This window comes from Mya arenaria, chromosome 14, assembly GCF_026914265.1.
Source record: "Mya arenaria isolate MELC-2E11 chromosome 14, ASM2691426v1".
Lineage (NCBI taxonomy): Eukaryota > Metazoa > Mollusca > Bivalvia > Myida > Myidae > Mya > Mya arenaria.
In genome coordinates, this window is record NC_069135.1 from 5761396 (window position 1) to 5776717 (window position 15322).

Below are 15322 nucleotides of genomic sequence, written 5' to 3' on the forward strand. Positions count from 1 at the left end.
TGGCCATATCTTGGAATGTTTTAAAGGGATTCATATGAAAATTGGTATATAGATATATGGTAATGACATGATGAAATGTTTGAAGATCGATATTCATCATATCATGCACTGATCCTCTTTTACAGATATTTGTGAAATTTAATTACTTTGTTATTAATTTCATTGCTAGAAATTAATTTTTAAACCTACCCATATCTTAACATGTACTTATTTTAACTTGAGTATAATAATACTACATCCATTCATCGTGTAGCAGAACTTTGTATTACAAGTTCTGCCTATTCATGAAAATAGGTGTATGGGGAGCATCCATCATTTCCAGTGATACTCGTGTTGTGTCTATTCTATGTGTTCAATCGTCACCTAAAAGGTTGTGGGCTCGTGCTTAACTAGGGTGAAAGTGGTCTAGTGGTATAGGTGTCTTGCTCTAACCTGAAAGGTTACGGGCTCAAGCTTAACTAGGGTGAAAGTGGTCTAGTTGTATAGGTGTCTTGCTCTAACCTGAAAGGTTACGGGCTCAAGCTTAACTAGGGTGAAAGTGGTCTAGTAGGTGTCTTGCTCTAACCTGAAAGGTTACGGGCTCAAGCTTAACTAGGGTGAAAGTGGTCTAGTTGTATAGGTGTCTTGCTCTAACCTGAATGGTTATGGGCTCAAGCTTAACTAGGGTGAAAGTGGTCAAATGGTCTAGTGGTATAGGTGTCTTTCTCTAACATGAAAGGTTACGGGCTCTAGCTGAACTAGGTTGAAAGTGGTCTAATGGTCTAGTGGTATAGGTGTCTTGCTCTAACCTGAAAGGTTACGGGCTCAAGCTTAACTAGGGTGAAAGTGGTCTAGTTATTTTGGTGTCTTGCTCTTACCTGAAAGGTTACGGGCTCAAGCTTAACTAGGAAGAAAGTGGTCTAATGGTATAGGTGTCTTCCTCTAATCTGAAAGGTTGTGGGCTCGAGCTTAACTAGGGCGAAAACCATGTACTGGTTTATGTGTCTAATTCTCACTTAATGGGACGTGGATTCAAGCATCAAATTGGTGAGAGTGGTCTAATGGTATGGATGTCTGACTCACACCTAATAGGTCATGGGTTTGATCCTAACTGGAATGGAAATGGTCTAGTGGTATTGATGTCTGACTCACCCCCAATAGGTCATGGGTTTGATCCTAACTAGGGTGGAATTGTTCTGGTGGTATGGATGTCTGACTCACACCTAATAGGTCATGGGTTTGATCTTAACTAGGGTGGAATTAGTCTGGTGGTATGGATGTCTGACTCACACCTAATAGGTCATGGGTTTGATCCTAACTAGGGTGGAATTGGTCTGGTGGTATGGATGACTGACTCACACCTAATAGGTCATGGGTTTGATCCTAACTAGGGTGGAATTGTTCTGGTGGAATGGATGTCTGACTCACACTTAATAAGGTCATGGGTTTGATCCTAACTAGGGTGAGATTGGTCTAGTGATATTAATGTCTGGCTTACACAAAATAAGGTCATGGGTTTGATTCTAACCAGGATGAAATTGGTCTGGTGATATGGATGTCTGGCTCACACAAAATAGGTCATGGGTTTGATTCTAACCAGGATGAAATTGGTCTGGTGATATGGATGTCTGGCTCACACAAAATAGGTCATGGGTTTGATTCTAACCAGGATGAAATTGGTCTAGTGATATGGATGTCTTATTCACTCCTATTAGGTCATGGATTTAATCCTGACTGGGGTAGGAATTGGTCGGATGTTATCGATTTTTCCCTCAACACCTAATAGATGATATTTGACACCAGAACTTGTTTCTTTCTAGGAAATTATCATTTGATCTGTTGTTAAGACAGCCTTGAACAAATACATCTATTGATGATAACAAATTACATTAAAGATTGGTTAGGCAACAAAGACATCTTTTATTTGTCCTCTGACGCAGTGCTCTGACAAATTAACTTTTTAATGCAATGATCTTTGTGAGTTGGGAAAGGCTTCATAAATTGTCTTGCTTGTTTTGTTTTGGCAAAGTAAAATTGCACAAGGTCAAACCGTGTTTAAAACTTTCTTGGCTGGAGGAATATTGTCTAGCCAGAATCATTGCTTGCAATATTAAGAGTACCCTTGTGTATAGGCCCAAACATTATCCACATTCCGATTTAAGAAGTTCTCTCAAAGCATTAGTGATGTAGTAAGGGTCATTGTCATCCAAAAACATTGAAGCTGGCCACAATCTGGAAACAATGAAGATATTATAAGAGATTTTGTGCAAACAATTACAATATCCATATAAGAAGTAAATCCCATATCACTGCTGTACACCACATTATCAGACATTGAAATCAGTTTGCTGTGTGCACAAAGTTAACTGTTGAAGGCAGTTTTGGTTACATTTTCAGCAGCAATGCATCAATGATATACTAAGGCATTCATCTTATTTTGAAGGAAGTGAAATGATATTTGCTTTGCAAAGGTTTTTACTACATGCGTATTCATCTCGTTTAATGACAAGCTCTTTAATCATGTTGAAATGAAACAGGAGAATTTAAAGCCTTACGGTTTGTATTTTACTCAATCACCTTTCACAGGCCAATTCCAACTTTGTATTTAAATAATATGTAGACGTAATGGGGTCCTCTTATTAATGAGTCTATGAAGAAATGATGAAAGAATAAAAACAACACATAAAGTCTGTGCCATGAGTTACATTGAAGGTTTGAATATCAATTTCTTACAGTCTTCTCTGATTTGCAAGTCTTGACATTATCTTTTGAATTAGCTGGTAGTGACTTATCTACTCATATTGACCATTGTGATCTATTAAATCCCCTGCGTGCCAAATATTAGTTTTTTAGATGATAATTATTCACTTTTTCATCTTTCTATATGTCCATCAGTCCACATATTTTTTGCTCTTTTCTGTAACTTCAAGCAGTGATTAATTTTCTTTAATGCTTTTTTTGTAAAAGATGAAGTTAAAGACAAACAGCTGAATACCTATTATCTATTTTCAGCTGGCCAAGTACAAGAATTAGAAATAAAGCCGCTGTACGTTCCTGTATCCAAGGAGTATCAAGATGCCATTGAGTCAGTGTGCATGTACCTCCAGACCTGGGCCCACTGCAGCATTAACTGGCAAAGCCTCGGCTCATTTGATAGCTTGCTCTCACAGCTAGAAACAGTCAGCACAAATGTGGTGTTTGTTATTTTCTTACACAAGGGCTTCGACAAATTTATGAACAACGAGAGTATATCCCATCAAGAACCAGCGTATGAAAAGTTCCAGAGGTTGTTAGTGAAAATTAAGGGGAAAGAATTCAGGAAAATTATAGTAAGTTTTGATAAGGATTCATGTCAAGACTTGTCTCCCTTGTCTGGAACTCAGCATGTCAGATTGGTCCCAGATATTTCTTCTTTTACGACAGATTTGAACACACTGCTTGCAGCCATCTGTTCAAAACCTAAGCCTGGCTGGTTCCAAAATTCAGAATGTTCAAATATGGTTTCAAAGATAAGTTCATACATAGTGTCAAGTTTATTTCTTGGAAAATGTCAAGGCCATTGTGTTCAGAACTGTACAGCACCCAGAAGCACAAATTGTGAACTGGCTTGTAATGAAGATATAGGGAATTTTAAATCATTGCCAGCCTACCATTCCAAAGAATTCAAGGATTTGCGTGTTAAGGAATGGACAGAGGAACAGAATAGACAAAAGCTTGCGCAGCTAGCATGTACAACTCATGACTTGGAAGAGGAAGATGAGATGGACAGTGCTAGCCAGTGTATAAGGTCAGAGGCATTGGACCTTGACCCTTCACATCTTGACTGGCAGGCTCCAGTCACAGATGAGGAGGCTCTGAGTGTCACTACTACAAATATAGAGAAGGCGGTTGAAAGAATTAATATTAACTATGATAAAACATAGATGATACATATTATTATTAACAGATGATTTTGTTTGTATGATTGGCTAAGTACTTTGCCTTGTTGCCATTATATGCTTTGCGTTGTTTGTATTTTGTCTAATACTGTAGTAAGTTAAAGCTTTTCCATTGTTCATCTTAAATTTAATTATATTATACCCGTACAAAACATAGTTTTGGGGGAATATATAGGAGTGAGCATGTACGTGGGTCAATCTGTTGGTCAGTTGTTTTTGTCCAGACGATGGCTCATGAAATGGATGACTAACTTATATGATTTTTGGTACACAAATTCAATAAAACATTGGTTACAATCTTGTAATCGGTAATTGATATTTTTCATAAATGCATTATTTAGTAAGAAGTTAAGCTACACTAAGGTAGAAGGGGTTGAACAACAGCATACACTAAGGCAGAAGGGGTTGAACCATAGCATACACTAAGGAAGAAGGGGTTGAACCATAGCATACACTAAGGCAGAAGGGGTTAAACCATAGCATACACTAAGGCAGAAGGGGTTAAACCATAGCATACACTAAGGCAAAAGTTGTTGAACCATAGCATACACTAAGGCAAAAGTTGTTGAACCATAGCATACACTAAGGCAGAAGGGGTTAAACCATAGCATACACTAAGGCAGAAGGGGTTGAACCATAGCATACACTAAGGCAGAAGGGGTTGAACCATAGCATACACTAAGGCAGAAGGGGTTGAACCATAGCATACACTAAGGCAGAAGGGGTTGAACCATAGCATACACTAAGGCAGAAGGGGTTGAACAACAGCATACACTAAGGCAGAAGGGGTTGACGCATAGCATACACTAAGGCAGAAGGGGTTGAACCATAGCATACACTAAGGCAGAAGGGGTTGAACCATAGCATACACTAAGGCAGAAGGGGTTGACGCATAGCATACACTAAGGCAAAAGGGGTTGACGCATAGCATACACTAAGGCAGAAGGGGTTGACGCATAGCATACACTAAGGCAGAAGGGGTTGAACCATAGCATACACTAAGGCAGAAGGGGTTGAACCATAGCATACACTAAGGCAGAAGGGGTTGAACCATAGCATACACTAAGGCAGAAGGGGTTGAACAATGGCATACACTAAGGCAAAAGTTGTTGAACCATAGCATACACTAAGGCAGAAGGGGTTGAACCACAGCATACACTAAGGCAGAAGGGGTTGAACCATAGCATACACTAAGGCAGAAGGGGTTGAACCACAGCATACACTAAGGCAGAAGGGGTTGAACAATGGCATACACTAAGGCAAAAGTTGTTGAACCATAGCATACACTAAGGCAGAAGGGGTTGAACCATAGCATACACTAAGGCAGAAGGGGTTGAACCATAGCATACACTAAGGCAAAAGTTGTTGAACCATAGCATACACTAAGGCAGAAGGGGTTGAACCATAGCATACACTAAGGCAGAAGGGGTTGACGCATAGCATACACTAAGGCAGAAGGGGTTGAACCATAGCATACACTAAGGCAAAAGTTGTTGAACCATAGCATACACTAAGGCAGAAGGGGTTGAACCATAGCATACACTAAGGCAAAAGTTGTTGAACCATAGCATACACTAAGGCAGAAGGGGTTCAACCATAGCATACACTAAGGCAGAAGGGGTTGACGCATAGCATACACTAAGGCAGAAGGGGTTGAACCATAGCATACACTAAGGCAGAAGGGGTTGAACCATAGCATACACTAAGGCAGAAGGGGTTGAACCATAGCATACACTAAGGCAGAAGGGGTTGAACCATAGCATACACTAAGGTAGAAGGGGTTGAACCATAGCATACACTAAGGCAGAAGGGGTTGAACTTTAGCATACACTAAGGTAGAAGGGATGGAACCATAGCATACACTAAGGCAAAAGTTGTTGAACCATAGCATACACTAAGGCAGAAGGGGTTGAACCATAGCATACACTAAGGCAGAAGGGGTTGAACCATAGCATACACTAAGGTAGGAGGGGTTGAACCATAGCATTACACTAAGGCAGAAGGGGTTGAACCATAGCATACACTAAGGTAGAAGAATAGGAACCATAGCATACACTAAGGTAGAAGGGGTTGAACCATAGCATACACTAAGGTAGAAGAATAGGAACCATAGCATACACTAAGGCAGAAGGGGTTGAACCATAGCATACACTAAGGTAGAAGAATAGGAACCATAGCATACACTAAGGTAGGAGGGGTTGAACCATAGCATTACACTAAGGTAGAAGGGGTTGAACCATAGCATTACACTAAGGTAGGAGGGGTTGAACCATAGCATTACACTAAGGCAGAAGGGGTTGAACCATAGCATACACTAAGGTAGAAGAATAGGAACCATAGCATACACTAAGGTAGAAGGGGTTGAACTTTAGCATACACTAAGGTAGAAGGGAGGGAACCATAGCATACACTAAGGTAGAAGGGATGGAACCATAGCATACACTAAGGTAGAAGGATTGGAACCATAGCATAAATTAATGATGAATGATCGGTACGTTTAAAAAACATTTATTAAGGCTAATATCAAGTTATCAGGTAAAGGAGACATGAAAGAATGATTATGGCTGCTTTGGGATAAATATTTCTCCCACTCTAGAAAGGTAAATCAAAATGTTTAGCCATGCTGGAAATCCTTATCTTGCCCACATGCAAGATAAAAAAGTACTTGTGGAATTACTTTTTTATTGTCATCACGCAATTACCAGTCTTGTTGAAGAATGTCGTTCGTAGCACCATGGAAATCTTGTCTTGTGGCAATATTTTAAATCCAAATAAACCATTTCTTGCTTTAATTGGCACAAAAACAGTTTTCAATCTGCATTCAAGAAATGATGCTGCACTTTTCTCAGAACTATTTAAAGAACCATTTGACTATTTACATATTTTGAATCACTGCGCCCATATCTATGATAACCACAAAGTATCACATAGCTATACGCTATACGTGAATTTTGTTCACTACTTATAAATAATCTCCATAAAAAAATACATAATAACTTCATTTTGTTTAACTGTGGTGGGAGAAAAAGCATCTACCATGGCTGTTGTGTGAGCCCGGTTTCTGCAAAACACCCTACGCTCCGGTTAGGATGAACCTATCCTACTTGAACAGCCATGGAAAACACTTATAATCTTGCCCACGGGCAAAGATAAGATATACCTGTATGTTAGAAATAATTTAAATACATTTTAACTATATTTTGTTGAAATGAGTTGGGAGAAAAAGCATCTACCATGGCCGCCTGTGTAAGATAGGTTCATTAAAACACTCACGCAGGGTTTCCAGGGGAAACTCGGTTAACATGGTTTTCACAAAACACCCCATGTTTGGGTTGGGATGAACCTATTAAACTATTGATCATTCTTGGCCATGGAAGATATTTATAATCCATGTAGTGACTTTTGCTCATGTTTCATTCTGATCGAGTGCCTATAGAAACCATGACTGGTGTGAGGATAAATGCATTATTCATATACTATGTATATATCAGTTTGTTATATATTTGTTTTGTAATTTTTAACTTTCGTCAGTTTAAGTCATGTTTTACAGTATTGACAATCATTCTTGCGCTCATGACAGTTTCTTGTGTCCTTGTGACTGATAAGCCTTGCATTACAATGAATGGGGCATGTTTTATGTCGCCTATATAGTTATTGCTCAGTAGTTTTGAAGAGGTTCATGTATATAATGTTATGGACATTTACTTGCATAGAATGTCAATATAAGCTTTGATGAGCTCAACCAAAGCTAAAGAACTGCAGGAAAATAACTAAACTATTGCTGGGAGGAATCTTTAAATGGTATGGGAAGTTCTTTGAAAATGAAGAAAAGTCAGGAGTTTGAAGAACTGTTTGTGAAGGGAGAACATGTTTGTATCAATTGTTTGCAAAAGTGAACTGTGTGTCTGTATCAATACTATTCCTAGAAATACTACATTTCCAGCCATAAGGCTGCTGTTCAGCTTTCATTGAAGTTCCATAAGACAAAAAAGTAGATAAGATGTCATCTCTTGACACCCTGCCTCCTGAAGCATATTATATTCTTTTTTGATTATCAATTAGGACATGATATATTTAATTTTTAGAACTCACTACTCCAACTTGTATTAGTTAAATATTGATATGATTTCCATGCTGAGACCAAATTTAGCCGAGTCAAATCCATGTATATCTAAAACCAAGTATTGAGGACTTGCCTGCCATTCCTCATGAACATTAGGGTTTTACCTTTTCAAATATGTTTTAAGTTTAAATCACAATATTCCTTAGTTGACAAAAACATATTCTTTATCATACAGAAGTTTATGTTAAACCAGTCTAAATCTTCATCAAATGAAATCAAATTTCTTAGTTCTTCAAGTGTTTTCTTTGCATCTTGTATACCTCATTGCTTAAAACCTGTTTGTCATTAATTTCATGCATTCATTATGTTTAAAACCTGTCATTATTTCGCCATGAAGCAGTAATTTTGTCTGCTTCAGAATCAGACATGCATTTTGTACCATTGTTCATGTGTGTACTCTTGTTAGAACTTTTTTCATATTCATTGAGTTATCTCCCATGCTATATAACATAATGTGAATTATGGATGTATTCTTTGGCAAACTGCGAAAATTACTTACCCTGGTGTAACCTGTGATCAGTGCGAGAAGAGGATAATTGAGATATGCTGTGTTTTAGCATGGACCATAGTTATCCCAAAAATCTACCCATTTTAGTTGTGTTTTATTAAAAGCTCTAAAGAGCTTACTGGTATGTTTAAATGTTAAATGTCTTGTGGAATAGATATATATTTTTGTATTGAAAAAGTAGTATGACAGAATTAAGTGTAAGCATTATTTTTAACTACAATTCAGATATGTTTATCAAATGTATATGTATATATCATATGATGTATAACACATGGGCTTATTAAAAGTTACGGGGTTAGTAGGTGACTGGATATGGGATATAATAAAATTATTGAGCAAAGGAAACCATTTTGATTGAGAGAGGCGACAATTACCTTTTAACATTGATCAAGACATCATCTCTTCTTGGAAATGTTTCATTTATTCATTGGATTCAGAAAATAGATGCCAATTTGACACGATATAAAGCTGCATCATTCATGTAAGACGTGTGATACAGGTAAATAACTTGAACTATGATTGCTTGTCACCTCTCATTTGTTTGGATTTGTAATGGACTTACCCCGGTAAGCATTTTCATACCCCCACCACTAGGTGTCGGGGGGGCTTTATAGGATTCACTTTGTCCTGTCCATATGTCCGTGTGTCTGTCCTGAGACATTGGGACAACTCTACTTTTCTCCATATCTTTATCATATGTTTTTGAGGTATAAACTTCAAACTTCATACGCATATTGACTGTATTTAGGAAAAGTGCTGTGCAAAAGAAACATTATTTTGTGTATGTTTTTTTAGAATTATTGCCCTTTCATTATTTTTACACTTTTTTGTTACTTCTCCCCATTACTTAATATATTTTTTAGGTAAACTCAATTAAAAATTGTGCTATGCTTTTAAAAACTAAAAAGAAAAAAAATCATTCAATGTACCTACATCACTTATTACAAGGAGGTAGTATAGCTAGGGTATTAATCACATCCTGTGATAGCTCTAGTATATAATGTTGTCATTTCAGAATCAGGCTAACTTTTGTTGTAGAGGAGTATATTTTAAGTAAGTTATACTTTTTCGGTAAGATTAATTGTTATTTGTGTAAAATAGCTGTTACATATTTTAGTTAATCAAGATAACATGAATCATACATTTACACAACTAGCATCTGAACTTTTAGCTTTTGATTTTGTAGATTTTAAACAGTTGATTATTTTATAAGCTTGTCAAAAACAATGCCCAATGCCAAGTGTGTAAATTGTTTGTTGTATTGTTGAATCAAATAAATTTGTTGATGTCAGTGTTTGGGATCTTTCTCTCCAATAACTTCATTATTTTTCAAGCACATTAATGATATAACGATTTCATTATGTTTTCAACCGCAAGAGATTTTTTACGACTAATATCTCCAATTGGCGGTCTTCTTTATTTCAAAGTACCATTAGGTCCTTCTTACGTCCTCCTACTATTATTGCCAACAATATTGTCGTGGTAACGGATGATAGACCTTGTCTGCCATTAAGGACATAAAAACAATATGGCTAAAGCTAACAGACCATATTTTATTACCACAATAAGCCCTTTCAACTCACATTAATAAACAAACATACAAATAACATCATAAACAAAATATACGACAGTTCACTTTACACAACAGGTCAGTTCAATTCAAAAGTATGGCAGTGTGTATCTTACATGTTATGAAAATAAATTATGAGTAACAGTGAACTTCTGAACAGAAACTTCTCATTATATATTAAGTCAAAACCTCAAAACAGCCACTTTTATAACATAACTACATTATATTAAAGCTGTTTTTTGCTATTTAAAATTTAAAACATGCATTACAAAACAAGACAATTTGAAATAGTTTTTGAAGTATTACAAATAATACAAGCCCTATTGTGGATATGAAATAATGAGCTATCGATCCTTAAACGAGGGGGTGACAATCTAACATTATGAAAAGAATAACGGTAATATATCTAAAAATACTATATAAACCCCCAGATATATTGCCTTTATTCTTTTCCACAAGTTTTGTTAGTTTATAAAACATTAATTACATTCAAAGGAAAGACTAGTGTATCTGCTGAATGAAATGTGAGATTCTAAACATTGCAGTACCTGTATGTATTTAAATACAATTTTGCAGCCAACCCATTGAAGATTCCATGACAGGTACTACTGTTTGCAAACAAATGAACTTAGCATTTCAAGTATTTGCAGCACTGAATGATAATAGCTTTAATTCTGACAAAATCTGACAAATGAATAACAAATCAAGTGAAACATCTATAGCCTGTCGATCCCACATCAAAGGAAAATGAATAATACCATCAGCAATAGTGAGAATACTTTGACTATCAGCGATATGGAGACTACTTTGACCATCAGCGATATGGAGAATACTTTGACCATCAGCGATATGGAGAATACTTTGACCATCAGCGATATGGAGAATACTTTGACCATCAGCGATATGGAGAATACTTTGACCATCAGCGATATGGAGAATACTTTGACTATCAGCGATATGGAGAATACTTTGACCATCAGGGATATGGAGAATACTTTGACCATCAGCGATATGGAGAATACTTTGACCATCAGCAATATGGAGAATACTTTGACCATCAGCGATATGGAGAATACTTTGACCATCAGCAATATAGAGACTACTTTGACCATCAGCGTTATAGAGAATACTTTGACCATAGTGATATGGAGAATACTTTGACCATCAGTTATATGGAGAATACTTTGACCATCAGGGATATGGAGAATACTTTGACCATCACCAATATGGAGAATACTTTGACCATTAGCGATATGGAGAATACTTTGACCATAAGCGATATGGAGAATACTTTGACACATCACCATAAACTCAGTAAGAAACAGGGCTTATATCCCTGCAAAGCTCTCATACATGTACAGTTTGCATTGTTCTTACATCAACTGACCAATGAAGTGGAAGCTTTGAATTACACTAACAAGCATGGCATGGTTACTAACAAATATCTTTGAAGAGCCAAAACCTTACCGTTCTAAACAAATAAACAAGTTCTAAAAGCTTTGGGAACGTTCAAATAGTTATTTTCACTTATCACTTTTTAACTGAATAACAGGTATGGTCTGCTAAGTTCATTTGTAAATAGTAGTATCAACTCTAATCATAAGCCTATCAGACGACTTACCACAAGACTGCTGTAACACCTTTTATTACTATATGAAGTTATAATTGTCTTGTACTAAGCCCACATTATTGATGTTATGATTTTGTTTATTATGCTTGATACTGGAGTGTATGAGTCTATAAGACTAAGAGCACAGTCATTGATTTAGGTGTTGCCCATTGCATCTTGCAGAACGCTTCTTTCCTCTTATTCCTGGACATGTCTTAAGTTATTACACCCAAAAAATTATCTCTACAAAAACTATCATTCCTCCAAAGAACACAAAATTATGATGTACAACATCGACAAGGATATAAATATTCACCAGACTAGTTTTTAAACATATCATATCCATTTGTACAGACAATTTAGAAACAGAGAGCTTCAGAATAAATGCTGGTCAGTTTTTTTTTTCAAAATCTTGAACATTTTCAGTTACAGCCAAGATTAATGTGTTTGGCACAATCAACTAATGAATCCGACATCAGACCAAGTATTCACAATACCTCTTTTTTTCTTTGAAGAAACAGACAATCCAAAAATAACATCATGTTTACCTTAGTAAAGAAATGTTTACACACAATTTACAATATAGCGTCTCAACAACAAATAAAATATTACATCAAATTTTAACAATACAATTAAGAAATCTTAAATATTGTTATGATAACTTCAACATGAAGGGAGTACCTTAAAACATTGTCAAATTTATGACTGAAATACAATGTATAATACACTAAATCTGACTAAGCCTAGCTAGACATAATTATGAATGAACCCTGAAAAAGAAGAAAAAACAATCCTGCTCATTTTAAATGATGTTAAGTATTACTCAATCACATAAATGATTATATTATAAGGTTGAAACACATTGTGGAAGTGGTTTGTCTTCTTTTTAGGATATTAATCAATTGCATATTAGCATACTGGTTCCATTTCAAATAATCTATATCTGAAGCTTAAATTTATTAATTAATTCCTTTATAACTCAAGCTAGGCATCTTCTCATAACTTTTGGTGAGAATAGACATTAAGGTATTTACTAAGAAAACCCAGACATACTACATCGTCTCTTTTGTATTTAGAGGATAGTTTTAACAATAAAATGCTAAGATGGGGCACATGGTTAAAAAGTTAATGCAATTGAGATTAAACATATAAACATTGATATCTGGGAGTGCATTGCCTGATACACAAATAAGCAAAAAAAAGAAAGGAACTTTACACTTGGTGTAATGGTTAGCACACATAAAAATAACATCACATGACGTTATTGAGTTATCGCATCCTGCTCTACCTTTCCTCCTCGAAAATATAACAACATCAAGAAAATCAACATGCTTTGCCAATTAAAAGCAAAAGATTCCGATGAACTTTGTGTTATTTATAAATATAATTATTACCTCTTTTAAATGTTTTATGTACAGTGTCTACACATTTTTGAATGGCCCTTGTACAATGAATAAAATGAGAAAATCTCAAAACACACTTTCTGAAGTGTTCTGTGCAATAAAATGCCATATCTGTAGTATGAAGTAAAAATAATGACAAAGTTTGAAGAACATAAATTACAAAGCTTGAATGTATATAAATGACAGAGCTTGAAGGTTCATAAATGACAAAACTTGAATGTATATAATTGAAAAAGCTTGCAAGTACATCAATGAAAAAAGCTTGAAGGTTCATAAATGACAAAGCTTTAATGTACATAAATGACAAAGCTTTAATGTACATAAATGACAAAGCTTCAAGGTTCATAAATGACAAAGCTTTAATGTACATAAATGACTAAGCTTTAATTTACATAAATGACAACACTTGAATGTATATAAATGCCAAAGCTTTAATAGACATAAATGACTTAGCTTTAATTTACATAAATGACAAAGCTTTAATGTATTTAAATGACAAAGCTTTAATGTACTTAAATGACAAAGCTTTAATGTACATAAATGACAAAGCTTGAATGTACATAAATGACAAAGTTTTAATGTACATAAATGACAAAGCTTGAATGTACATAAATGACAAAGCTTTAATGTACATAAATGACAAAGCTTGAATGTACATAAATGACAAAGCTTCAAGGTTCATAAATGTCAAACCTTTAAGGTACATAATGAACAACTCTTTATTAATGCCAATACTTGAATGTCCATGAATGAGGACATCTGAATGCTTATATGAGTGGAGCATCTCTCATTTAATGTGGAGATTGATGTACATGAAGATGCCAGGTGCACTTTGTGAAGAAAACTTGACCATTCTGGAATATAAACATCAACATTATTTACTATCATAACTTATTCACTGAATAGCTGACTCAATGGAGTAACATGACTCATTTCAAGAGAAATTGAGAATGAACAAATAAGAGTTTACATAAATATCTATAAGTATAATTCAGTCATAAAGTGCTAATTTATCCCTTAACATCTATAAGTAAAGAGATATTATATTTCTATGTTTCATATTGATCACTTAACATCTATTTAAAAAAAGAGTTAAGTACTTTAGTTCTGCTTCATTACTGTAACTATACTCTAAAGCATTTAAAAGCTATTTAATAAAGACCGCAAAAGAAATAGTCCCATGATTGACCTGTTAACCATTTTTGGTAAAAAAACAAGGTAACCAATTTTCTTCAAATACATACATAATGCTTCGAACGGCAGTGTACGCTGTATGCTGAGTGCGTCTTTCAACATAAGATCTCGCAGGGCCCAGAGAGCATCAGTGACACTGCCATGGTTACCAGCCCCTTGTGCGAGCCAGCTCCCAGGGAGACGAGCCTCATCCGGTGTCTGTGTGTTCTCAGGCGTTGCTGTAAATGTACGTTCCCAGTCGCTGATTGTTCTACTTTCAGAATTAAGCCCTTCAATGTACCTGGAATAGGAGAAAAACTTTCATGAATGAAAACTATGTCAATCTGTAACTGAAAAGGAAAATATTTATGAGATCAAAGATCGCAGTGTGAGATGATTCTTTTTCATTACAATTGTTCTTACTTTGGGATTTTGTATTCACTGATTTTGGGCAGGGACAGTAATTAGTAAGATACTAAGCTATATTTCTATGTAATGAGCAAGTGCATTTAACATCTTTTTGCAATTGTACTCTGCGTTACACAATTTCAACTCAATTTGCTTCCTTCTGTTTATCACTTTAATAATACAAAAGAATGCTGGATGTTACAACTGTGATATACAACATGCTACTAATGCCATCCTTTCAACACTTAATTAAAACAATTTATCCCATTGACCGGTGATGAACTTTTTTTCTCAGACCAAACCAAAACCAATCCAATGTCGGGGTTTTTAGAATTTTTATGGGGTTGATGATCACACAAACAAGATAGTCACGAACAGATACTTTAAACATCATAATTAATTTTTCTTAGAAGGTAAACACCTGGAATCAATAGGGGTCATCTACTGGTCAGGCCCAGCCTCCATGTAAGGTTTGATGACCATAAGTTCGGCCATTGTTGAGTTATCACTAGCAGCTTTGTCAATCTTTTCACAATTGTGACTTAGGCCATCCTTTCAACTGGTCAGGCCCAGCCTCAATGTCAAGTTTGATGATCATAGGTCCAGGCATT

The 15322-nt window shown here is 35.6% G+C and overlaps 2 protein-coding genes across 11 annotated transcripts in view; one reads left to right on the top strand and one right to left on the bottom strand.

The window, feature by feature from the left end:
- LOC128217926 (uncharacterized) overlaps positions 1 to 9826 on the top strand; it is a 48390-nt gene extending 38564 nt beyond the window's left edge. For 2 of the 3 annotated variants that reach the window (XM_052925386.1, XM_052925388.1), the window contains one exon: positions 2992 to 9826. In XM_052925386.1, coding sequence (XP_052781346.1) covers positions 2992 to 3902 — 911 coding nt within the window. In that variant the 3' untranslated portion in view covers positions 3903 to 9826. The remainder of the gene's footprint in view (positions 1 to 2991) is intronic. The other variant, XR_008258294.1, reaches the window with a different exon arrangement.
- A 255-nt stretch (positions 9827 to 10081) lies between these two features.
- LOC128218150 (protein polybromo-1-like) overlaps positions 10082 to 15322 on the bottom strand; it is a 74761-nt gene continuing 69520 nt past the window's right edge. For all 8 annotated transcript variants that reach the window (XM_052925717.1, XM_052925708.1, XM_052925712.1 and 5 more), the window contains 2 exons: positions 14375 to 14604; positions 10082 to 13984 (listed from right to left, as the gene is read on the bottom strand). In XM_052925717.1, the coding sequence (XP_052781677.1) occupies positions 13983 to 13984; positions 14375 to 14604 (232 nt within the window). In that variant the 3' untranslated portion in view covers positions 10082 to 13982. The remainder of the gene's footprint in view (positions 13985 to 14374; positions 14605 to 15322) is intronic.